Consider the following 27,164-nt stretch of genomic DNA (forward strand, 5'->3'; position numbering starts at 1 on the left):
GCAGCTTTTGCTAATAGCCAAACTTGTTTAGTCTTTTTATAATTTTATGGTCATGAATTTTTAAGTGTAACATGCTAACCGGGGCCTGCATAGTCTGAGATGTAGCTGTTTGGAATTGCATGGTCTGACCTTGGGGGGAATTTTCTGGGACATTCACTCCTGGGAAGATTGTGGCACATCTGAGTCCTCCAACCAGCAAACTACCAAAATGTACTTTTAGAAAAACTTTAGAGATGTGATCACAATTACTTATGATTAGTTACTTAAGTGTATTGAGGCAGTATGTGTTTTTGTTGTTTTTCACAGGAATGCAGAGTCCTGTGAAACAATTTATTTCCCTGTCATGTTGTCTCACACTTTCAGTCCCTCTGAACCAGAATGAATGAAATGAACTATAAGTCTAAAGCACCAAACTTCAAGAATGACCATAAAATACAAACGACTGACCTTTTAACAAACAATTTAAATTCTTCAAGCATAAGTATTGTTTTCTCTCTTGTCCAGTTTTGTGTTTGCTGGCATCTGGATGTGAATCAGGGTATAAAAACTTGACAGTTCTGTCTGATGTCTGACCAGTTATGTGTCGTTTGTTTGCTTCAGTGACACTTTTTTAATTATAATTTTTATCTCCGTAGACTTAAAAAGCAACAACGTGTTTCAACAACTTTCTGCACTGACCCAACCCTTGCATCACATCTTGAAATCTACATTTGTGATGCTGCCGCTGCCAAGCGCTAGCTGATAGGATCACTTGTTGCCACTAGGTGTCTCTGTAGCATTTCAGCTGCTCTGGGTGATGTTAAGGGCTGAGAATATTATTTCATAATTATTCATCATCAAGGAGAGTCGTATTATAGCCACGTCTAGTCTGAGGCACATACTTTAGCCTGTTTCAGAGGCATGTGGATGAATCATTTAATGTGAACTCTGTTCAAACTGCGGATACGGAGTTATCCTGTGAAATCATCTCTTCAAAAGCATCAAAAGCAGAAAAGAGAACTGGCTTGAGATTGCAATTTAACTCATGGCTGCGACTGCCTTGGATGTTTCCACGAAGGAGTTTTATTGGGTATCTGCCGGCAGATAAGACATTTTAGATCAGAGAGAGGTGAGAGGAGAGAGCAGATGGCACACAGGAGGGGGGGGCCTGGCGCCCGACCTGGACACTGTGCTGGAAATCTGAAATTTGAATAACAGTTAACAAGATGAACAAAATGTTTGAAACAATATTATGCAGGTTACCAAAAAGAAAACATGATGATGTTTTGAGTATGTGTATTGATGTTTTTAAGTGCAGCAAACTACTTCTAATATAAACACAACAGACTTTTTTTCCTCTGAATATCTTTTATTGTTCAGTCTACATCAGTCTGTGCTTAGACAAACTGCCTCCAATCTTTTCATAGTTTGTAGGATACATTTATGACCAAAAACACATTTCACACTGCTACAGATTGACAGAACTGCCATATTGAATGTTAAGATATCTATTTACTGTCATGCTGAGTGTTTTTATCAGAAGTAATGACTTACTGATGCTGTTACTGCTGCTAGTGTGGCATCTGGCATTATAATGGCATCTATGAGTCCTGATGGATGGACGGCATTCCATAGCATTGTCCTTCTATGGTAGGAATTTGCACTGTAATTTACAGTTCAATGAAACTGGACCTTACATCCTCAGCCCAGCGTAAAACAAATAGACAAACAATGTAATATGTTAATCCTTTGTCGTAAAAATCATATGCATTGATACTTTCACCAGTCCTTGAGCACAATGTCTTACGCTTATGCTTATTACTTGTGCAGTATTTGAAGATAGTAAAGAGCTATGATCGTATAGAGATCTTAAAGTATCTACAGCTTTGTATATCCTTTTGGTTATGAGGATTAGCATAGTCATCCTGTACCTAATAGTATTTCATGATTACAATGTATATAAAAAACCTCCGCAGAGTGACACTTTTGTACATGTTGTGTGTCTCTTTTTTGTTTTGTACATAGCTGTAATGGTTAGCTTTTATTTTCACATTGTCTTATTCTGTCTCTCACCATAATTTATGGCAACTTCTTTGTAGCTTCACTTTGGCAGTCAAATCCAGTGGTGCAGATGGAGGACCGTGGCCTCCCCTGGTCAAACAACGAGAGTCGTTTCATCCCAAGACCCGCGTTCCTGCCAAGCCCTACGACGGGCCGTCTTGTGCAGCATAGTTCCTTGTAGAGTCTTTGAGTTTGTGGTTAGTGCTTTCGCACTAACCAGTGTTGTGCTAGTTGGTAGAAACCCCCTTATCTTGCTGGTCTGTTTAAAGGCCATTTCACAGTTAAGTCCCAAGCAGCAGTCTTGTTCAGGGGCAGGGTGAGAGATGCCAGAGGCTCTGAAGGGCCAGTAGTGTTGGCACATTCACTCCAGTCACTCCGATGCTAGACCAGTGGTTCCTGAAATTTCCCTCTGCTTACCAGTCCACAGCTTTTCAAGCTCCTTCTACTTCATGCCATATCTGATTATTTTAAGCTGCAACTTAAGCCAGCCTCTCTGTAATCCTCATTATTAGGAAACACTGCACTAGCCAAAGTAGACTTTTCAGCATGTAGCTAATACGGCTATCTCTGCTGTAAAACTGGCTCTTTGAAGTATTTCCTACAGCAATGTCAGAGAAAGTTTTGTCGTAAAAGCTTGTCGGCCATGTAGTACATACATTTATACATCTGATGTTAGCTGTATTAGCTACAGCTGGTAGGCTGATAAGGTGTTTAATAGCTGACTGGGGTAAAGAACTGTATACACTGTTGCCCTTCAGGGCCCCGGGACAGACCTTGACCTTTGACATCAGGGTCATGAGCCATCTCTGGGAGAGGCTTGAACATCCACAGGCTTCGTTCAAAATATGGACGCCGAGACGCAGGTCAATGAGGAAAGATGAAAAAGTATCCCACCACGGTCTACATTTACTTAAAGCAGTTAAGACTTGGAAGGTTTTCATATGAACAGGCAAAGTTGTCATTTTGTTAAACAAATATTCAGTGGAGGATACTTTTTCGATCTTGTAGTCCCTTGTGCTCCCCGCAGCCTTGCTTCTCAGCTTTCTCTCCCTCTCTCCCCTGCCATCTTCTGGCTCTTCGCTTTCCTTCACAGACTGTTTTTGTCTGGCAACTCTGCCTCTGGACTGCGGGGGAAGTAGACTGTGGCTTTGTGCTCCTCGTAGCGGTCGATGTGCTTAAGGTGTACCACCATATGCAGGGCATAGGCTAAGACGAGGAGCAGAATCAAAGATGTCACCAAGCCCATGAGGATGGCTGGTGTCAGGAAAGTAGCGCAGTCACTGGCCGATGCAAACTTGTCTGACTGAACATTGAAGGCCTGGATCTGGAAGAGCAAAGAGAAGCCAGAAAGATGAGATTAGGCTGAACTAAAGAGGACAACTGGCTCTTACTGGGCTTACCAAGCATCGAGAAACTGGGCAGATGGACAGGTTGAGACAGCCTAAGCAGATGGCTGAGCAGACAGAGTGGAAACAGACTGACAGTCTGCCAAACAGGCAGGAAAAGGACAGACTGACTGACCTATGGCCGAACAGGTGTAGCACGAAGGCAAAAAGCTGGCAAACATGCACACGTATAGAGACCAGGACAGACAAATGTGCAGACATTATTAGAAGAGTTACACAACAAAGGCTGTGCCCTTTGTGCGACAGTATACCTGGAAATCAGTGAACGTGATGTGCCAGTTAGCAGATGTGTCAGTGTGGGAGCTGGGCACTAGCAGGGTGTCGTATTTGTGCAGGCTGCTGACGTGCTGGCAATGGTAGGAGGAAGTGGCAGGAGCGTAGACCTCGCTGGCATTGAATGTAGCCTCTTGGGTCCAGTTGTAGTGGATGTGGACGCTGTCTAGTGTGAACCAGTTTTGACCAGCTGCCTCGTAAAAAGTATTGGACATCTGTAGTCTGGTGGAGGCACAGTTCAGTTTGTTAGATGCACAGTCCGCACACGACCACTTACGCTGTAAACTGTACGTTCGAATACAACAATAATGTTGAATGTGATAAATAAAACGTAGGAAGTTAGTCAGTGTGTTTTTACCTTATTACAAGACCTCGCAAATCCTCCACGTCACCAAACTTTAAAGAAAGCCTTCGGCAGAAAAAGAAACGTAAACATTTAACACAGAAACCCAGAGGAACCGTCAGTGCAAGATCAACTTCCTTCTACTGCCTTGTCTGATAACAAGGTTGTGAAATATAATGCATCATGCACAATGTTAAAGCAACTGCGCAGTAAGGGGTCCTCAGTGACTTACGTAGCTTTCTCTTTGGTGCAGATGGAGCCTTTAGTGTCCACAGGTGAGTTTGGGTTAAAGACCCTTTCAGTTAGATCGATGAAGGTGTGGTTCCTGTAGCGGATAGCGAGTCGCTTTGCCTTAAACAGAATGCAAGTCTTCCCGTTGTAAGACACGCTCAGCGGGCCATAAGGCCCCATCAGAGACTGGAGCAGCTTCCTCTTACTGTGAGAAATCCCAGGATGGTGCCAGTTAAAAGGCTGCCAACATATGAAGAAAGTCATTAAGCACAGGAGCAATTTCAAAAATGACAGTAAATCTGCAGAAAAAGCACGAGTAGCTGCACTTTTGCATTCCCAGCTTCATCCTTCTACGCTTTCTATATGTGCTTTTCCCTGTTTCAAAGGCTGGAAGTGGCTGTGACAGTGTGTTCAATAAATAAGTTAATCTAGAAATCAAAAGAATTTCTATTTGTTGAAGCCAATCAAATTAACCTCTTAAGCCCCAACGCCCCCTGATACGGGGGCAAAAGGCAGGAGATCAGTTAGGCTCGGGGCTTATGAGGATAATAAAGTATTCTGTAACCTGTGATTACTTTATATAATTATATAACGTGAGCCAAACAATTCGACAGTGTAATCCACTTATTCATTGTAAAATCATCTAAATGAAACAGTATAAAGTTTTGCTTCCCCCCCCCCATAAAAGCAGACCCTGGTGGATCCAGCTGCTCAACAAGGAAACAGCTTCAGAGACCATAAATCCAACTTATCCTATTCCTTCATCTGTGCAGCCGTTTCTGTCACCGTTGCTCTTCCACAGCATATGTCAGCGTGACACGTGCATACAATCGCCAACCAGCTCCTGATTTATTTCCACACCAAGCGAGCTTGACTTAGTGCACAAGCTACCGTGCCTCCTTTTTATGCATGCAGTGATATTTGATTTCAAAAGGGCAATTTAAAAATCACCTTTCTGTCAAGCTTGTCATCATGATTATAATTTCCCTCGTGTGTAAAGTTCAGTGGACCAACCGCCACTTGAATGCTAAATGAGGAAGGAGCTGTGCGTGGAAAACAGGATCTTTCTGAATTTGCAGACATTTGTGTGGCAGCTGTTCTGCTGGTTGTGAAAATAGTAACTGCCTCTCTGTCTGGCTTTTTAATCTCTGTGCTCAAAGGCTACATGTCACTGGAGGCTGTTTGACTTAAGCCAGCACTAATTTACAATATATATATAAAGACGTAGTCACACTGTGATATTACTCTTAGATAACTGGGTATGTGTGGCAATTTTCCAAAACATTTTAAAACTAGTCGTTACTATAACAGTAATGATATAAAAATCTTTATAAAAGAATCAGTTCACCAGTATTAACTGATACAACTGGATGCAACAGCGTATGCAGCATGTTTATTGCAGAATTTTCAGTGGCAGCAGTCCTGTGTGTGGGTGGCAAAGATGTTTTACCTCTGGTGAATATGAGACTACAATATTCCCACATTCAAGGTCATACAGTATGGCTGAGTGAGCATGCTCTGTTTTGTTTGCGAGCATCCTAGTGTGTGTTTCGGTGTGTATCTGTATGTGCGAGCGAATGGCTGATGGTGGAGAGAGCCAGGCAAGAACAGAGAGACTGTACCTGCAGTATTCTCCTGAGTGGGTTTTCATCTTCGGGCGTCAAATAAACCTCTTCACTTTCTAAGCCGTACTCACCATCTTGACCTGAAAACACGCACACGTTACCGCATCGTTGAAGATGTTGGTACACAAAAAAGGCTGCTTGCAATACTGCGTTACAGATTGCAACATAATCGTGGAAGTTCGCACGATATTAAACGCACACAGTCACAAAGAGGCTTTGTGTGCACCTCATTGCTCAGGCTCGTATCTATTTCCAGCTGTTTTGCGTCATCACACTGACTCATCGGCAGTTTATTTCACAGTTACGGTGCTAAGTGTTTACAAATACTGTTTATCAGGGGCCTGTTCTTCGTACCGCGCTAAGTGAGTTAGCTGGATGAGATTGTTGACGATTTCGCGTGATCTTGGATCGTTCGGTTCCCCGAAGCCCATCCGGGACTTGCTGTCATAGCAACAGAGCCGTAAGCGTAAACCTGCTCGGGAGCAGGTTCACTTTATGTAAACAGGATTAGATCGCGGCCACGCAGGTATGCCCGCGTCATTCATACGAAAGCAACAGCGATATTCCACCACTGTTTCACCATAAATAAATAACATCAATGTAACTAAAGATAATGCAGCACTTGATCCTTTTATTGATGTCACACAGATACATACAGGTCATTTCCTAAAAAAGGGAAATGTACTATTAACATTCTATTACATGTATGTGATTATTACAGATGTAATTCATATTTCAGAGTAGTAATTGTAAATTACTTCGTGTAATCAAGATGAGAGACCACGGCTATAAAAGCAAAGGTGGATTTGGGAAGCCTGTCGCAGTCATATCCTGTCCGTTTACGCGAGCAACCCATTGCGGAAGGTGCAAGATTGATAAGGAGAGTCCTCAGAATTCAGCGTATATTGCGGGACAGACAGGATCCTTTAGCTCAGCGCGACAGTGTGCTCATAGAGAGATATCGATTTTCCCGTGAGGGTATTATTTACGTAACCAACTTGTTGACGAGGGGGTGCAGGACCACCACCTGTCTTTTTTTGCTCTGCCCTTTTCTTGGTTGCTGTTATGAACAAACAAACAGATTATTCCAGGGTCTCTTTCCAAGAGACGACAAGCAATATAAGTGATAAATATTACCATTCTGTAGAATATTCTTATATTTCACTTTTACCTGTTCCCATGTTCTAGTGGGTCCTGTTGTGGCTCTAATGTGAAAGGGGATATAATAGAACATAATATAATATAATGTAATATAATATTGGATAATATAGTGTAATATAATAAATCTACCCTACCGCCTACTGGTGTTGGCCAGAGGGGCCGATGGCGCAATATGGCAGCCTGGCTTCTGTCAGTCTGCCCCAGGGCAGCTGTGGCTACAACCGTAGCTTGCCTCCACCAGTGTGTGAATGTGAGAGTGACTGAATAGTGGCATTGTAAAGCGCTTTGGGTGCCTTGAAAAGCGCTATATAAATCCAATCCATTATTATTATTATTATTGGATTACTTACGAGTTTGATTTGTCAGCAACTTCCTGCCAGCCCTCTCTCCTTGCTTTTGCAGCCTTTGCAGTGTTCCCTTGCGTTTTAATTAAACTCTGAAACTCCTGAAATCCCTCACTCAAGAGTTCTTGCTCTGCTGCCGGAAAATACCGAGCACGCTCCTTCGACATTTTCGCCGACCAATCAAAGGGTTGCCGATCAATGTTTCTACTATCGATGCGTAGCCCCTGTTGGGCCACCCAGTGATCTCACATTACTTCATCCAGCTATACTAATCGTCAACAACAGGTGTGTTCGGGGAACCGGAATAGCGAGCTCAGAGTTAGCGCGATGATTTGGTCTTGGATGTTTCATTTGATCTTGGATGTAGTAAGCGACGTACGAAGCACAGGGCCCTGGATCCAGAAACATACGTTTATGTAACGGAAAAGAATGTTTTCATCGATTTTCCACCTTTGTGTCAGAGAGCATAAAAACAGCAGCACGTCTTCCCACTGTGTGCACGGATCGTATGTGCTCCACACTTCATAACGCTGAATGTCTCCAGTGTTGGAAAGAAATGCATTTGTCACGTCTATCCAACACATCAGTGTCAAAGTTACCATGGCAGGTTTGATTGAATCAGGCCTCGTGTCACACCAGATCTGTTACTTACTTGATGTGACTCTTGTTGCTTGTTTGGGGTTCTCTTTGCTGTGGGAAAGACAGAACACACAATCAGGTCCTGCAACTGCAACACAAAGGATCATTTTTAAGACTTTTCTTTCGTTAATAATGCTTCAATCTGTAACAGCTGCAAAAATCCATTTTCTACAAACACAACAAACACACAACAACAACAATAAAAAAGGTCGGTTTACATAAATCAGAATCAGAATCAGAATCAGAATACTTTATTGATCCCTGGGGAAAAAATTGAGTATTATGCAAAAACGTGCATTTTAATGTACTGCGTGCAACTAAATGTTCCATGAAATACAACAAAACGAGCTGTTTTATATATCTAACTGATATGTTTTATGTTTTAGCATTTAGACCAAAATGCCACCAAATGCAAGGTTCATGCCACAGCTGCTCTAAAGTAACATTAATGGTAACTAACAAAATCACATTTTAAGTCTCTGTAACAGCTGATTCAGCAGTATGTAAAAGCTTATTAGCTAAAGTGATGTTTTTAATGCTAAAATCTAATTATTACTAATTATAATCTATTATTACTGCTATCAAAGAATTTTGAAATTTACTGTTATACAAATAACAGCTGAAAAAAATAGTGAAACAAACTTTATGCAGTTATTTACTTGCATGGCTGAACAGACAATGTTGTTTTTTAGTTGTTGCATTTTATGCTGAGTAATTCCAAACTTCTCTGAACGGTTTAGTGTGCCGGCTCAAATGTGGGTGTAAAAACACGAGTTCAGCTTGTTTTTGTCTAATGAATAACAAAATCTTTCTGGTTAGACTTCTAAAATAGTCTTTAAACAGGCGAAGTCATTTCCAAACAGGTAATTATGCTTCTTTAGTCTGTTTATACGTGTATATGTGCCATATTTAAAAGACTTCTTTCCATGTGGGAGCACAGAGCACAACGACACATTTACTCATTGTATTGTTGTTTGTCTGGTGTGTGGCTTTTTCTATAAATGTGTCTTTGATTTGGGACTGACCCACACTGTGTACTGGGAACAGATTTTTCCACACCTTTGTCCTTGCCCTGCTGCTCTTGGTCTATTTAAACTCCACACAGCCTGGACTTCTTAAGCTCATCCTGATCCTTTTAACTGTCTAATCAAAGACGTGATACAACAATTGGCTTACGAAGTGGCGCTAGCTACTTCTGTTTATTGCAGCGGTCCAGCTAGAAGCCTGATCGTGACCTGCCCTCATCCATTATTTGGACTGGCTTCCTAAGCTAGAGAGTTATAATGGGCTTATAAAAGTTAAATCCCAAGATCTGTTGGAGTGAGTATTACAATTAACAACTGTCTTTTGGGTCATCACCTGTTACTTTAGTCACTTTCTCAGCTTTGTTTGGCAGCATTTCAAGTCATTTTATGAACTGCAGTACAACAAAAACAATGCATGGAGGGAACTTCTGTCATTATCTTTGTTATTTAGTTGAATATCAACGCTGCAAATTTCTTCTTAAAAGACAGAAAGAGGATGACCTGAATATTTATACAACGTTTAAACGCACAAAAGCCAACTGAAACATCTGCTGTGAAGGACTGCTCACAATTATGTTTCAGACAAAAGTGCAACAACCTCCCTTAAATCCTGTGATAAAAAGGGGACATGAGAATTTATTTTCTTACAGTTTATTTATTATTATTATTTACTTATTTTGGAGTTAAAAAATGCAGATTTATTTCACACAATTTTAATTAGGAGCCCAAGGTGAAGGTGGGATACTGAGCAGGTAAGCAGACAGCTGACAAATGAAAAGGAATCAGACAGTTAGTCTGGGAGGAAGCTGCCAGACATATCAGTGCCAGGAGACTGGAGCAGTTATTTGGCCGTATGGTGCCGTTTCCACCTGGGCAATATGGTGTAGTGAAGTGTCAGATGGATTAGGATTAGTGGTAAGAACAGGCCAGGTCCACTGGGGCCCAAGTTATGAGCGACGAGGCCCAGAACAAGATGAAGAGATTAAGGACTGATGTCAGAGGCTGCAGTGTTTAGAACTGGAGACTGCATCAGACCTGACCTCTGAAATCGTGACTTCTGTACAGAGGTCCAAGCGATTTGAACTTTGGCCATGACGACCAATTCAATTCAAAACATGGCAGGAAAATGTGTGTGAAATAAATATCTCCTTTCATTTTTATATAAAACTATATCAAATCATTATTAGAGATATATGACCTCACTGTTACTTATACAACAGGTTGTGTTTTGTTCCATGAAATAACTTTATAATTTCAGGTATATGGATAAAAAAAATATTAAAAAACAAAACATGAAATTCTGCAATAAGCTTGTGGGATGAAATACGTGGACAGAGACTCGGGCTTTCTGTGCACAGCAACAGCACTGTTGACGTTTCAGCTTTCTTGCTACATTGCTGCAGTTATCAGGTGAGCAGATGCAGGAATAATAATAATAATCATCAGTTCAGCCGCATCGGCATGATGATTTCTGCTGAATTGTAATGAGTACACGCTCTAGTGTCAGTCTCATTTATAACACACGTGTGCCAACTTTTACATCAAGTCCAAGTCGTCCTGTATTCTTATGTATACATTCCAAAGGACTCGCTCCCACGTACTGGCTCCCTAAGCTATTGTATGAAAAACAATAACAGGGTTTATGTATATGGTAAATCCAAATATTTATATTTGCCTCGGTGAATGCTGGGTAAGCATGACTGTATGAAACAGCTGCCAAAAGCACTACATTTGGCAGCAGGCAGCAGCAACTGAAACCTCACTACGTGGTAGACACTTGGCTGCTGCTCACTGACTGCCTGCACTAATATTGGGGACATATATGATATTATAGCTACAAAAAGACTTCAAAAAGCCTTTAATATCTGATATATATTTATCTCTCTGATATTCATTACGAGTTAATGAAAACATTTCAGTTACAGAAACACTCAGATGAACTAAATCAACCACAAGCAAATAAGGACGTCTTCCTGCACATCTTCCCGGGCCTCAGCTGGCTGATAGGTGCCAGAGGAGGCTGCGCAAGTGTGCAAGTGCTAACTAAAGCCCAGCCGACTGTTCCTGTGCCAGTTTCACGATATCAGCAGACCTGGACTTCTGCAGCCCCATCATTGGCTCAGCCGGTCACACGGTGCCTGAGTGCTGAACAAACCCTTTATATAATCAAAGCCAAGCCTGAGCCACTCCTTGGGTCCCCGCAGTCCCCTCACATATAACAAAACAAATAAACCCCCTGCAAATGTTCAAACGTGCTCCCATGCATTATTCGTGTCCACTTTAACAGTATGATGATAGCCTCAATACATAATGATGACAATCTTAAAATTACAGATATTTTCAGCACTTCAATCTATCAAGCCTACACGTGGGATCTCAGTCGGTACATGTTTACTGGACATTCTTGCTCAAGCGTGCAGATAGCTGATTATCTCGGCTCGTCTGGGCTTCTGCTGTGAGCTGCTGAGCAGAGAAAAGGTGTGGTGCCTGAACCCAAACTTGTAAACAAGTCCCATTAGCTTCTGCTAACACAGAGCGCTGCACTGTGATGCTCTGTAAACCACGATCAGTCCACCCAACCCTTTACATTCGACAGCCTTAGTACAATGAGTTTTAAATACTGTGGTTCATTCATCTCACAAACTGAATTTTTTTATTCAAAATGCAACAAAATGATGAGAGGTAACATTTCTTTAACATATATATATGTATCCACTAATTTTAGATCTCTCAGCCTACAATCACTGTCATTGTGTAGCTCAGCTGTGCATCCAGTGATGTGTTCTAACTGCTCATATTTCCTTGTATTATACCTACATGAAACTTCAAACCCAGATATGGCAGCATTTCACAATGTACAGGAAGAACTTCTATTGCTGGCTAACATTAATGTCAGAGCCATAATATTTTTTTAGGCATGCAAAACATACTCTACTTTCAATTGTTTAAAATTATTTAATCAGACAATAAACGATTATCCCTGGCAAGGCAGGAAAACATGTCTTAATCCCAGACTGTGCAGGTGTTGGCCTATTGATAGATTTATTAGTACAGATTAAGATTTGGGAGTTGGTTGGAGTCTGGCTGCTATTTCTGTGGAGCTCTGGTTGTGCTAGAGTTGTGCAAATCTTCCTACTCCTTTGAGATCAAAGGGTTAAGGGTCAGGGCAGCAGTGCTGAAACGTTATGAGTGCATTCAAACAGGGACTAGAACACACGATTGTTCACTTTTGACCTGATTTTTTTTCATTTTGTAAACACAGTACACATTTTTATGATTTTAAATAGTTAGTGAAATATTCTACAATTAGCTGCTGGTCTTTTTAACCCTTTAATCTTTCTCCAAATAGGATCACTCAACAGTCGTCTACTGGAAATCTAGCACTTTGACCTCTAATCTCTATGTTAAAGTCAGGTCAAGATACATTTCAGCACATGCTGACTACAGAACGTGATGGATACACTTTTTACAGTTACAGCCACATGACTGACAAACAGACTGAAGCAAGCATGCGTGGGACAGTGGGTGCAACTTGGAGCCTTGATGAGCTGTATATCGTATACTTGCTCTCTGTTCTTTGCAAAAAACACCGTTTTATACAAAACAATTTATATTGACAGGTTTTTGTAACTTGAGAATAAATTTACCTTAATATGGAAAAGCATGCAAGACATCTTGTGCTATTCTAGACACCACTGGGAATTATAAACACTCGGAGGCTATTTTTCACTGTACAGTGGGAGTGATAAAATGCAAGTGTGATGTCACAGACTCAAGATACTGTGTTACGGAAATGTTTGAGAAATGTATCGGGACGTTACTAATTTAAAACTGGATTCCATGGATAACTGAACTAACTTAAGTTTGATTAAAACATAAAACATTAAAACATGATCTTCTGATGTTATGTTCACAACGTCAGAGGAGCATGTTGTGAAGGTCTCCAAGACTTCTTAGTCTTGCAGCATAAAAAGGTCCAAATAGAAACAACATTTTAAACACTTCATAAGAACTTTAAACTGCAGCTACAGAACCTCCTGCGTTTGCTCTCTCAGTGTGTGATTTCCAAAATTACAACTTCATTTGAATCCTATTAGAAATTTATAGTATATATGCAAATATATATATTTAAATTGCCAAAGGTTTACTGGAAAATTTTGAATATTATTTAAAATGTATTTAATTATAACATGCTTAAAAGTTTAGATATTTAGCTATAGACAGATTATGATTTACACTAAATATGTCTATGGCTAAGAGCTTTATAATGCTGCGAAGCTCTAGGCTATTAAACTTTGCCACTTCCATATTGCATCTGCTACAGTACCAGACATCACTTCACTCACAATGTCTCGTTTCCTGCCTTTTGTCTTGTCATTACTTTCCTGCAAAACCTTCTGTCTCACTGTACCTTTCCTTCTACAGTTCCAGTGTTATGCTCCACTACAAGGCTGCTTTTATGTAACAGCATTTCGGAGTGTGTCAGCGCTGAGACCGAGGCTGCGTCTGGGGACCAGAGCTGTTACGTTGCAGAGTTACATACAAAGTTTGATCCAGGCAATAGGCTCACAAACCCCTGGAGATGTTTGCGCAGCCTTTCTCTGTCAGAGGCTATCTGTCTGGGTTTTACGACTCCAAATTGAGCTGGAATGAAAGAAATCCCGCGAGAATTCTTATATTAGGCTCTAAATCCAAGTTATTTGTGCCCCTGACTTGCAAACATGTGTACAGATAAGATTGTTCGTGCAACAAATGAAAGCATCGCAGTAATAATCTCCCACCCCTCCACAGTGTATTACCACACTCAAAGTGCAATAACAAGGGAAATCATTTGAACTATGATTAAAGAGCACTGAATGAGAAACTGTGGCTCTGAAGCATTTGTGCTATAGAGGATTGTGTGAACCATCGTGCATGGCATAGTTTCAAGAGCCTTACATGGATTTGGCACCGTATTATAGGTCTTTGCTGTGATGTCTCTGTAAGCAGGCAGGAACTGGCGCTAGCAAAAGCCCTGGCTGCTTGCTCGCTGCTGTCCCTGTCACACTGTTGTGAATGCCTGTACATCTGAGCCCTGAATATTTTATCCAGATTTGACCTGCAGGACTGCATGTGCATTATGCAGACATAGCTGGCTAAAATTCTCCTCTCCACTCTTCCTCTCTCTCTCCCCCTCCTCTCTCACTGACTGCATCAGTAAACAGACCCCAACAGACCATCCCTGATGCATCCTCTCCACCCTGTCCCATCCTTGTTTACCTTTCCTTCCTGCTTCCTTGTCTTCTCTTCTTTCTCCTCTCCTTCCTTCCTCTACCTCTCCTGCGGGCCCACTGCCCCAACCTTATATAGCTTCCTCTTGCCAGACCAGCACTACTGTACAGAGACAACAGCCCCATCCGTGATCGATGAGCAGCGTCTGATGCAGTCCCCAACACTGAGGCAAACAAAGCCTCGCACCTCGGCTCTTTCTGGCACACCAACACTGCCCGAACCCATAATTTGAGGCATACCCAAGGTGAAATGTCCAAAAGCGTTGCAAAGGAGAAAGAGAGGGGCGACAAAAACGACCCTAAGAGAACACATCAGCATCTCAGCATCCCTGCATGCATCTCCGTGTACCCCTCCCCCTCCCCTACACCCCTCCTCTGTTCACAGCCTTAGAGATGGATTTACCTCCTGTCCAAGATCTCAGGCACTTCGTCATAGGTAAGTCCTGGCTGTGCTTCTTCGTCGTGGAACGAGAGCCCAGGCCGGCTGAGAGCGGACAGCAAGGCGAGGGAGCAGAGGAGGAATGCGTGTGCAGCCATTGAGACAATAAGAGGAGACTGCCGCTGGTTGCGCTCCGCTTCATAATCTGCTCTTCAAGCAGCGCCCGAGACCCAGCTCCTCTGACTGGCAGGCACCGCGGCCAATCAGCTGCGAGCAGAGTCGATCGGTGTGCGTCACAGTCCCCCACTCCTCGCTGCACCTTCTCTCCTCTCGCCCTACTCCCTTCTCTGTCATCCTCCCTCTGCTGCCTCTCACTTTGCTCACCCTCCCGCATCCATTCCTGCGCTCTCGGTCTTCTTTCCCCTCTTTCATGCTCACATGGCTGCAGGCACGCCACAGAGGCTCAGTTCTTTTTTCATTTCTTCAAAAACATTTCATCATACCTATGCTACCAACAAACAAATAAATAAATAAATAAATAAATAAATAAGCACAGTGGGCACAGACGTACTCACACGTTCGGCCACACACGTTGACACGCGCGCCTGCGCACACGAACACACGCGCAGACTAAACGGCCACACTCGTATCTCTGTGGAAAATCACCTGAGAATGACAAGGTCAGGTTGTGTAGGAGGACAGCAGGATGTGGACATGTCTTTAGGTGGCCGAAGGGAGGGGGGGGGGACACAGAGCCAGAGCTGCATGACCTAGATCGCCAGTGCGCTGCCACAGTAGCAGAATTAATTCATTTGATGTGTTGTTGTGAGCACTGAAGAAGGCCCGAGGCTGAGGAAATTGTCCACTGAGGCTGCAAATATGGATGACAGAAGCAGCTGAGCAGCCGTGGGTAAGACGAGAGCGAGGGTCCAGCACTGAAGACCCCCACGGCTGATTCCGTTTCCTCCTCATTATCTAGCCCGCATGCGTGAGACGCCGCAGGATCTCGATACGTCTTCTCAAAGGCCTATCTTTCATTTCCATATCCCATGATGGGATGATTTTCGTTAAGAGTGGTTATATAACTGCATGTGGTGACCTAGTATCGTGGTAGATTTTCACATCGATGCGTGGTAATGATTCATAAGAACGACTGCCAAGCGAAATTGTGGATACCCCGTCGCTTTCTTTCATAAAGCAAACATCACTCTGGTTCTCTAGAATAATAGTAGTGTTCAGTAGCTCACCCTCCTTTGCAGATAAAGTCTGCACACAGATAGATAGATAGATAGATAGATAGATAGATAGATAGATAGATATGTGGCTGTGCATGGTTTTGTGAGTGACGTGTGTGTTTGTGCTAAGGCTAAAATATTGCTGAATGTGTGAGAGGTCAGCTATGAGACAGACTTTTGCCCATACAGTAACAGGAGTTGACCGAAGGCTGCCTCAGCCCTCTACAGTGCGTCAGCCTGCCTCGGTCACTTCAGCAGGCCACTGTGTCAGTCTACTGCAGGGAAAGTGCAAACTAGACTGTCACTGCTGCCATCAGAGCATGACAGCATCACAAAAGACAATCAGGTGTGATGACTTCAGAAGACAGTATTACCCAGTGATGTCTCGTGACATTAGCCTCAATGCCATTCCGCTCTCGAGGATGGTCAATACAGATAGTTTAGCTTGGAAAATGGAGAAATCGCAGCAGCGATTCATTGAAACATTTGCAAAAATAAATGAAAATGCAGTATATAAGGCAAAAATTGAGTTTCCCATTTAATGAGCTTGGAAGTCAATATTTGTTATGACCATCTTTATTCTTCAGCACAGCCTGATCTCTCCTAGGCAAGCTTTTTTGTAATTTCCTGAAGCAGTCTTCAGTGATAGATCTCCAGGCTTCTTGGAGGACATTCAAAGCTTTTCTTTGGGTGTTGGCTGCCTTTTATTTTCTTCTCTGTCAAGATGATCCCACACTGCTTCATAATGTTGAGATCCAGATTCTGGGGAGCCCAGTCCATGATTGTTAGTGTTCCACTGTGTTTTTCTGCACCGGCAGTGCGTTTGGGATCATTGTCATGGTGAAAATAAAGCCACTATCAGTCCAAATGGTTTTGCATTGTGGATTAAAATCTGATGGTACATTTCTGTGTTCACAGTTCCATCCATTTTGAGAGACCCCCAACACATTTGACTAAAATGCAGCCCAAAACCATGACCGAGCCTCCACTGTGTTATTCAAATGGCTGTAGGCACTCACTGTTGTCTCTGCTGACCTCCTATGAACATACTGACCAGGACTGAACCCAACATTTCAGAACTGGATTCATCAGTCTATATGTCTCATTGGTACTGATTCTGAGTCCAGTTCTTGTGTACTCTGGCATACCTCAGCCTTTTTCTTCAATGTTGCCCATTCTTACTAATTGCTCAGCCGCTCTTTCACTGTTACCTTTTTGATGAGCCTTCAGTGAACAACAGATGGATCAACTGAATAAATCTCTCAGTCCCGTGTCGGGACTTTGTTTTACCACTTCTTTTGTTCTCCACTAGTCTAGTTTCCTTAAATTGTTTAAGGACATACTGCACACCAAGATTCCAGCTGATAGCTCTTTAGAAATGACCTTGATGAAGCAACAATATTATTATGTACACATCCAACTATGTTATCTTTGGCATTTTTCATAGACTCAAATAAAGAAATGCAAACTTTTTAGTTTTGGACAAACTGTTAGTACCAAGTGCCTAAAAGTGCAGTTTAAAATTGGCTAAAATTATAGGAACTGACTGAAGCAAAATATACACAAATGTAAAGCTAAAGACTGTTTCACAGCACAAAAAGCACATAACATACAAAAGAATGATCTAACCACAAAAATATTTAGTACAGTTATGCAGTCGACACAATCCAAAACATTTTCTTTAGCACATGAAAAGCTGAGCTCTTGAGGGGGTTCAGGGTTTTGCTATGTTGCAGTATTACTTACATTACTGAGTCTGCTCAGTCAGACTTTAAGCAGGAATGTTGCTAATAAATTCTGATTGGTTAAAAACACACAAAAGCCTGTTAGGGCATGGTTACTGCATTTGATTACTATCAGCAGAAGTTGTACAGTAAGGAATCATTGACAATATCAGGCTGTTGATTCAGCCCCACAGTCCTCTTCGAGGCTTTGCTGCTGCTGCAGTGGGATTGGCTGTAAGGGGATGTTTTTGTCCAGCCCTGCTCATGATTTTGTGTTTTCGCCCGTTCTTGGTGAGTCACACAGCTTTTTAGATTATGAAACAGATCGAACATACAGAGCTGGGGGTTACTGTCTATTTATAGGTATGATCTCATATCCAACTTTTTAATCCTGCTTTTGATGCTTACATGGAACATTGAGGCCTGCAATACACTGGGTGATGTAACAGGTTAGTGAGGGGTTTTTAAACCACTCCACAGCATGAGTGGATGGTGATATATGACTTATAATCTATCAGCCATGCATGAGCATCTGATGTCTGCAGTCTTTGAGCTGTAGCACCATCAATCAGAGTGGTAAAGGCGGTATTCATTAAGAGGCTTTGAGTGTTCGACGAGGGTAAGTGCTTCACCATAAGCACTGCAGTGTATTGATAGTGTGGCATGCACGCTGCATAAGTGTGTGTGTATACCTGTTATCAAATGTGTGCAGCGATCATAATCATAGACAACATCGAAATGAGGCCTTATTTGATTTCGTTTTTATTGGAATACATATTTGCTCGCTATCACAACACTGTCCATCATATGCTTGCGTTGCCTTTTTTGCTGACTGTGCTCTACACTGACACACGGCGTGCACACATACACACATACACACTTTCATCTTCAAGATAACGTCGGTAAATAAGGCAGCCTCGATTGCAGACGGGCATCAGCGTCCCTCTCGGTGACGTCACTGTACGATCCGCGTGCCGTTTGTCACGAGAGCGCAAGCATCTCGTCTCTCCAGCCAAGTGAGTCTCATCATTTAAACGTCAACAACTTCATGAATAACAAATAAACAGAAACTGTTGCTATGAAATCTAGATGCTGTTTACTGACTTTGCTTTCCAACAATATATATTTCCAACACGTATGCGAAAATGTTTATAAAAACTAGCCTATTTATTAAATATAGAACAGTCTCCAGGTAAGCACATAGTTTGCTGATTAATCCAGCTGAGATTATGCCACATAATGTCCTTAAAAGCTTCCAGTGTGTCAGTGTTACATGTCATACAGGATTTTCTCCCAGATAATATGATATATGGAGGATAATATTATGATATATAACCATGTTTATAAAGCTAAGAAATGAGATCCTATTTATTCTAAGTGTTCTCTCAATGCGGCCTTTATATAACATTCTTTGCTTAAAACATTATTTCAAAATAAACAAAGATTCTTTGATTATGGTCCACAAAGCTGTCTGTTACTTTACCCTTTGAAACCAGCAGGATCAGTCACGTGATACGACGTAACCGAGAAGCCGTCCACCCAGAGCAATGCAAAGATTTGATTGGTTTAAAACGGTGAATGGCGACCGCGAATGATTAACATTCATGTCACAACTCTGCAGTTTCATTCAGTCCTTGCTCCCCTCTTGGCTGGCGCTATGCCCGACTTTGCCACTTGAGGGTGCTCACATAAAATCCAGCAGCATACCTTTAATAGTTCAGTGGCTCATCTCACGAGGCACAATGTATATGCGAGAAATGTGGAGATGTGATGTAAAGGAATGATAATCTGATCTGCAATGGAGAAGAGTGTTTCACACATCTGCACCACAAGATCCCTTCAGAGGTCTGCACATTACTATCAGTGACTCAGTACTTACACAATAAATTAAATACATTCAAATTCGCTTCAGTAATACATTACCCGTTTGTGTCACAACACAAACGTAGTGTTACAGTATGTCATCTTAAGCTATTTGTAATTGTACAGTTTTCCTAGTCAATTAGCAGCAAGAAATCCTGTCGCCCATGAATGAATCAGACTCTAGTCCCTCACCAGTAAACTATGCTCCCCTCATGAACTCTGCCCTCGCGTAAGGTAAAGAGAGACGAGCACTGGAAATAATACATCACAAATTAACAGAGAAAAAAATACTTGATGCTTTCAGATTATACGTGATCAACAGAAAATGACCTACATGCATGTCCTGATTTGGCAGCCCTGCGACCGTGTTTACATGAAGCACATTGTCCTGCTGGCTTGTCTCATCCCCTTCAAGACACAGAAGCTTCATTTCAGGGAATCAATACAGCAAAGAAACATCCATTTATATTGCCTACGAATACGTCAGGGCTTCTAATCAAAAGCTGACCTAAATCTATCCACAGTGCTGCAGTGTAACCACGACCACTTTAGATATTAAACACCATCTGAAAGTCACACGCTTTAAGTGTCGTCTGCGAGTTTGTTTGTTATTTTTAACCATACTTGACTAATCTAAAAGAAAATAATCAATCACAGGTAATATCAGAAGCACAGGTCTATCCATGTGTTGAGAGTATAGTCAAACTAGACAACGAATACCATGACCAGTCTGTTTATCTGACAGGCGTGGACACGGGCATGATAGTACTTCCTCATTTTGTTATGTGGTTGAATGCAGAGTTCTCTTCTATGTAATTTGATTGTCTATGAACTAAATGTCAGAGAGAGAGAGAGAGGCACCAGACTGTAAGGTAGGACATGTAAAACAAAACGGTAAACAAATAAAGAAGTCTCTCTATATAAATATAAACTCTAGAATTGTCCCATATCTATCGAGTTGGTCTGCGTTTGATCAATGCACAGAAATATAAAATGGCAGTTCTGAACAAATTTCCTCTAATCCCGGGTCAGCTTCGTCATCCCTGCCTTCTAAGTCTTCCCGTGTGGCAGAAGAGGTCAAACTAACCTTGTGTGGGCATCTAAAAGCAGCTATACCAGTCTATAAAACGCGCATAAAAGAGAGAAGGCACAGAAACACAAACCCACTGCAGAGTGGCGTAGACAGACAGCAGCAGTTTCCTTTGTTTTTGGGAGCAGACTGGACGAAGCCAGAGGTCTGCCTGCAACAGACGAGTCTGTGTGCAGAGGTTTTTATATATGCTGTCTCATTTTCACCGTTTGTTTTGAACCTCCGCGTGGACATGACTGAATCGCCCATCGTTCATCTTCTGGTTCTGCTGAGCACGGCCACAGACGTGTCAGCCACCACAGCCGGCATCACATTTAGCAGATGATGAGCCAAGACGAGGTGACTCAGAAGTGTTCTTCACCCCGTTGACAAAACTGGCTTCTTCATTTGAGCCGTGGTGTAATTACCCCTAATTACCCCGAACCTACACCGAGCACAAAAAGCTGCTGTACTTAAAAGTCCCACGACAGAACAGATCTATGCTGCTTTTCTCCATTTTGTCTTTCAGATCAAACTGAAAAGGGAAGCTACAGGTTCATATGCACCTAGTCTCATTTCATCTTCTTCTTCTGCTGTGTTATTTGATTGGCTGTCTTTGACTGACCAGGTTCTGTCTTGGCCACGGTCATATTTGCTGGCACTTCTTGCCTCTTTCCCTGTTTGAATGGGTCTCCTGTCTTGCTGGTGCTACGTCGGTGGGCAGGGGTTGTTGCTTTCACAGGAATGGGGGCCCTGCCCAGGGCCAGATGGGGGTCTTCTCCAATGTTGACGGTCAGGTTGGTGTACAGCGGCTCAAGCTCTTTGGAAAGCAGCTCATAGGTCAAAGAGTTAAGGCCGTCAGAGCGCCAATTGAGCCTGGTCCTTTTCAAAAGGTCAAACCTAGAATGACAAAAGCCATATTTAAGATTGTGTGACGGTTTCACCCAACATAAAGCTTTTCATCTGGCTCTCTGCAAGGAGGCAAAGATGTATATACTGCAAAGTGATTGCTTTTAATGACAAAGACTTTCCATAAAAGTTAATAAAAGGCTGATGACATGGAGAATGAGATAAGACCTAATTACGTTTTAGATACAATCAGTCTGAAGATACAAGCACACGCCCTGAGGGAAAGTAAGCAGAGGACAAACTGTACAAATCACTGAGTCAACAGACAAAAAGCAACAACTATAACAGTAAAAACTCAACATGGGAACAGCTGGAGACAAGAAAAGTTCATGACGTGATCAGGTCGTTTGAATACCTTCCCCTTTTACTGAGGCAGATATTCCATTAGATCAGATGAAGAAAGAGAAGCCTTTACAAATATTTTACATGCCTGTGAGTGTGCCAGTACGTACCTGCGTGGATTTTGCTCATTGCCTCTGTCTCCTTTATGCTTGATCATCTTGTAATGGCCAATGGCCACTGGAGGGCGCACAATCTTCATGCCAGACAGACGCACTCTGGATCAGCAGCACACAACAGTAAGCCAAAAACAGACTCTTAAACATGTGCTGCATAAAACTGCAAAGCTAATCTCACAAAAACAAACTTTACATAAACATCTAGCCCCCTGCGGGCTACATTTAAAGAAGGAAAAATCAGGATTACGAACAGAAGAGGGTGAAAACAAACTGCCATGTCTTATGGGTGGAAGAATATACTGCGCTTCCCTTTTTCTTTTCCATCTGTTGCTTTTGTACCACTCCAGTTATCTAAATCAACCAAAACAGGGTGTAACTAATGCTGCGAATGTTCTCTGCATGATATAATTTGCAAAGATCATGCACAAAAGGCAGTGTTTCCAAAGGTTGTGAAACATTCTTGGATGTGTTGTCCTAATTAAATTTTATTGTTGCACTCAGTTGTTACACATTGGCAAATGTTGGAAAAGCCACAGAGTGGAAAGAGGGGAGCACAGTAAAGAAATGAGAAGAGTTTGAAAACTCTTAAGCACACAGCCTAGTCCAAGTCTGCAAGCTAGTGCATGTGAACATACCCATTGTGCCCACTGCAAGACATACAAAGAGCAAAGCCACAGCAATGGGAGGAGACATGAAGATGAAAGATGATGTTAGGACATAAAATATAAGTCAAAGCAAAAGAAAACATGCGGTACTGAAGCTGTAAACATGAGAAAATGATGACTGACGAGAGCAAGAGTGAAAAAGTACAAGAAGAGGCAAACTGAAATGGTTATGCATGGAGTTCTGATCCCAGCACGCACAGTTTACAGTTTACATCATGCAGGGTGTCTGCCTCATTTATCCTCTTTACCTGGCAGCAATGTCATCATCCTCCCCGCCCCAACCCCAGTACTGGTTAGGGAAGCCGTTCATCTTCATGTACTGGTCTGGGGTCACCGCAGATACCCCACCAAAATACTGTGAGTATGGCAACCTGGGAGGGTCACAGCACGCACAATCTTGAAAATAATGTCTCAGGGCAATGCAAATGTATGAAAGACCAGCCCCACCCTCGTTTATTCTGTGCTTCTACCTGTATCGGAACTTATCCATGGCCACCGACAGGTGTGTGGGAAACTGTTTGTGGCAGGTGTAGGTGTTGTGGTCGTTTTCAGGCAGCAGGTCAACATCATGCAGGAAGATGCAGCTCCAGTCTTCATCTCTGAGTGCCTCCCGCACCCCAACGTTTAACAGCTTGGCTCGATTAAAAGTGCTGTTTCCCCACTGAAACATCAAATGAGGCAGATTAATGTATTTACACATTAATACGTGAAGACTTAAATAAATGCAGCAGTTTTTAGAAATTCTGAACAACAGGGATATTTGAGGTAGCAGAGCACAGGGGAATTTGTTGACACTGATTAATAGCACATCATTTTAAAGATTTGCTTATTACCTGAAGGAAAAAATGAATCTCCAACTACACCACTATGGTTAAATTCAGCTGTAGCATGGGAATGTAATGTTTAATACACAGAAAGTATGACGTCCCATCTACCACGGAAATATCTGAGGTATGATTTGCTTAGATCGAGAGCTGTAACCTAAAAACAATTCACCTCTATTGCACTGGTCCAGGCAGATAAAGCTAACAAACACATATCTCACAACCATTTTAAATGAAACCACACTATAATAATAATGACTATAATTTGCAATAAAACTAGTTAGAAGTCCTACAAGAGCTGTAAAAACAGCAACATTCAAATGTGTTCACTGGACACTTTTTTAATTAGGTACACCTCCTTTCTTTGATTCTTCAATGCACAGATTCAACAAGGCGCTAAAAACAACATCTTTGTCTGTACTGAAAGGACAGCATCACACAGTTGCTGTAGATTTATTGGAATAGCTTCCATTCCAGCACAAAACAAAGGTGCTCTACTGAATTGAGACCTGGTGACTGTGGAGGCCATTTGAGCACACTGAACTCAATATCATGTTCAAGAATCTAGATTGAGATTATTATAGCTTTGTCACATGGTGTGTTATCCTATTCGAATCAGCCATGAGAAAATGGGTACACTGCAATTGCAAAAAGGATGGATATGGATAGGTATGGTCAGCAATAATGACCATGACCAATGGGGCAGGGGCACAGCCAAGGGGGGCGGCAAGGCCTTTTCACCCAAAGAGCTGCTGAACTGCTGATTTCTGCTGTTCTCTGTAAACCCCAGAGATGGTTGTGTGTGACAATCCCGATGGATCAGCGGTCTCTCAGACAAGCCCAGCCATGATGCCACGTTTTAAGTCACTGAAATCACCTTTCTTCCCCATTGTGATGCTTAGCTGGGTTGGTTGTCATGACAACGTCTACATGTCTAAACGCATCGAGCTGCTGCACAGTGATTGGTTCATTAGATGTTTACATTTACAAGCAGTTGAACAAGTGCCCCTAATAAAGTGGTATATATTAGATACAGTCAAACCATAGCCCAATACTCCAATATCACAAGACCAATACTTTGTAGCAGCACATACACTACCATTACTGTTACACCCTTAACATCAGCAGGCAAACGTTTTACTCAGTAGCACCTCTGATCCACTAGAACAACAATCCCACTGCATAATGCTTTGCTTTTGCTCATGGAAGGCAAACATGCAGCTGCTGACAATCACGCTGAACAAGACACAGGAGGAATCACTATAAAACAGCTAGCACACTCACTTATACATAACCTGACCTGCTGCACTATGTAGATGCTGTAGTGTATCTGCTGTCTCTGCAAGAAGGGGTGGAGGTGGTAGAGGAGGGCACGGAGGTGGCTCTGGCGGTTTCGGTACGGCACCACTATTGCTGTGTGGTGGCGTGGTTCACAGTCTGGAGGCCGGTAGCGTCCACCTGGCAACACTAATGGGTTTCTTTGTCTGATCTCCTCCAGAGACAGAGGAGACGAAAGATGGACAGACACGGGTCCAACTGGCCAAAGGAAAGGAGACAGAATGTTTCTGGCTTCGTTTCTATCAGCTCAAGAATACAAAGGAAATAGCAACAGTCATTTTGCGTTTCACTGTGTGCTACACTCACAAACATTTATTTGTCACCCTTCTCTCTCTCACCCAGCAATGGAGAAGGGATCTGGCAGTCTCTTAGTGGTGGGCCAGTGGCAGGGGGTCCAGTGCCAGAGTTGCGAGGCGGGGGAGGCGGTACTCCCAGATGACTGAGGTTGGTGTATACATCATGTGGTCGAGAGTAATCAAACTCGGGCTCTGTGGTGTGCACCAGGACAGACACCAGGCCTCTGAAGCCCCCAAGGGAGAAATAGAGCACAAAGGCAAACTGGAAGCCTATCAGCAAGGCTAACGTGCATGGAGAGTCCAGAGAGCGCCCACAGTACGCCATTATTCTAGGGAAACAGAGTGGAGAGATGGGAGGAGATGAGGGGAAGTATTGCAGTTAAGTGAGGTGGGGGTTGTGGAAGAGGTGGAGAATGAGCAAGGAAAGGCAGAAGGAGAGGGAGGGGAAGAAAGGAGCACTAAATGTGGGCTCAGGTGCACTGGAGGTGGGCTTCCATTTTTAGGAATGGGTGGTAGTAGTGGTGAAGCTCAGTCAGCACTGCCATCACCTTCTGACCACAAAGCGTCAGCTGAAAGAAAAAGAACAGCTGTTACCTTATGGTGACCGTTGTTGTTTGTATCATTATTACATTACAACAGTCTAGATGTCAGGCACCTGTTTTTGTACGGGTCTAATTAAAACCTGTCAGGGACCAGTAAAGCCTCGCTCCACTTCTCTCCTTCTCCTCCTCCTGTCATCATCAGGCTCTCTGCGAGGTAAAGAAAAGAACTGAATGCATAACAATGCAGCACCAGTCCTGTCCCAGCTAAAATAGGCCAGGGAATGACAAGCAGCTACAAACAAATGTCATTCATGTTTGCTTCTTTATTTAGAATGGCTTCGTTTCAGCTGACATTTTTCATGATGCACGTATGGAAGCGAGTCTGATCAAACAAATGAACCCAACATCGCAGCCCCTTTAGTCCAAACAGTTAGATGCGACAGCTATCCAAGCGCGAGTGGCTTAATCACTTAATATGATGCTAAGTTTCCCAGGGAGACGACAGTTCATTCACTTAAAAACAAGAAGAAGAATAGGAAGTGGATGAACGCAAAGGCGCCGTGGTTATGACCGGGGACAACCTGCCATGCAGGTGATTAGCCTATGAGCATCCATCTTTAGGCCCATGCAGTGAGCATGTATTGCAGTATTTACATAACTAAAGGGAAAATATGTCAGTGACATGTATGCAGCAGCATTGCTGTGTACGCGACTTCTCCCGTTACCCGCAAAGGCTCTCGTTTACGTCAAAGATTTCTATTCCCAGGTTCGCGCAAGCTTCCCCGCACCCCGATGCACGAGCCGACTCACCAGCACATCCCTGCGACATGTCAAATCCAGCTCCTGGCTTCCTCTGAGAATCGACGGGCCGCTACGGTCGCTACAGCGGCGCGATGGACTATGCGATGCTGTTTTTCTCCTGCTGATGCCGGTCGATCGTCTTTGCCCTCCTCCTAGTCTCTCGTCCAACGCGAAATGTGTCCGTAGCTGCTCCGAAACCGCTGCAGACGTTTTCACACGCAAGATCATCGCCGCATACCCCTCTAGTGTCAACACAAAACACACAGACAAGTGCGCTCTGCCTCATCGGAACACGGAGGAGAGGCGCACCACGGTGACGCGCACAGCGGCACATTTGAAAATTAAAGGAGAGTGTGATTGTGCCAGCAGTGAAGATCTGACCGTGCGCAGTAAATGCTAATAATGATGACGAGAGGTTGACTGTGCCATCATAAGGAAAATTTAAATGTATCCAGTGACTTTATTTCACAGGTTTTTCCCTTCCACCCAGTACTGACTGATTAGGGCGAATTTCCTGCGTCACCGCCCTCTTTTCTCTGTGTGGGTGAGATCATCAGCTCTGAAAGAGCACTGTTATCAGTATATGTTGTGCATGAAACAGTTCTCACCTAGAATACACAGGAATACCATCTTTGTCTGTAGAATCATTTTCTGTCAGGCTGAACTAAAAGACTTCAACTCTCTTTAGCTTCTTTCTGTACAAA

General features: G+C 42.8%; 2 protein-coding genes across 2 annotated transcripts; both read right to left on the reverse strand.

Annotated features, from left to right (window-relative positions):
* Positions 1 to 1,327: 1,327 nt before the first annotated feature.
* atp6ap1lb (ATPase H+ transporting accessory protein 1 like b) lies at positions 1,328 to 15,059 on the reverse strand. Its single transcript, XM_004558879.4, has 7 exons — positions 14,761 to 15,059; positions 8,076 to 8,113; positions 5,916 to 5,998; positions 4,295 to 4,533; positions 4,078 to 4,128; positions 3,698 to 3,941; positions 1,328 to 3,364 (listed from the first exon to the last, which is right to left on the reverse strand). Exons 1-7 carry the CDS (start codon positions 14,892 to 14,894, stop codon positions 3,128 to 3,130), a joined length of 1,026 nt encoding a protein of 341 aa, XP_004558936.1. The 5' UTR covers positions 14,895 to 15,059; the 3' UTR covers positions 1,328 to 3,127.
* Positions 15,060 to 18,440: 3,381 nt separating this feature from the next.
* On the reverse strand, positions 18,441 to 27,154 carry b4galt3 (UDP-Gal:betaGlcNAc beta 1,4- galactosyltransferase, polypeptide 3). Its single transcript, XM_004558876.6, has 8 exons — positions 26,470 to 27,154; positions 25,773 to 25,866; positions 25,160 to 25,686; positions 24,784 to 25,019; positions 23,130 to 23,320; positions 22,908 to 23,030; positions 21,989 to 22,093; positions 18,441 to 21,527 (listed from the first exon to the last, which is right to left on the reverse strand). The coding sequence occupies exons 3-8, from the start codon at positions 25,440 to 25,442 to the stop codon at positions 21,200 to 21,202; spliced, it is 1,266 nt and encodes a 421-aa protein (XP_004558933.1). The 5' UTR covers positions 25,443 to 25,686; positions 25,773 to 25,866; positions 26,470 to 27,154; the 3' UTR covers positions 18,441 to 21,199.
* Positions 27,155 to 27,164: the final 10 nt, after the last annotated feature.

This window comes from Maylandia zebra, linkage group LG20 (genome assembly GCF_041146795.1).
Source record: "Maylandia zebra isolate NMK-2024a linkage group LG20, Mzebra_GT3a, whole genome shotgun sequence".
NCBI classification, from domain to species: Eukaryota; Metazoa; Chordata; class Actinopteri; order Cichliformes; family Cichlidae; genus Maylandia; species Maylandia zebra.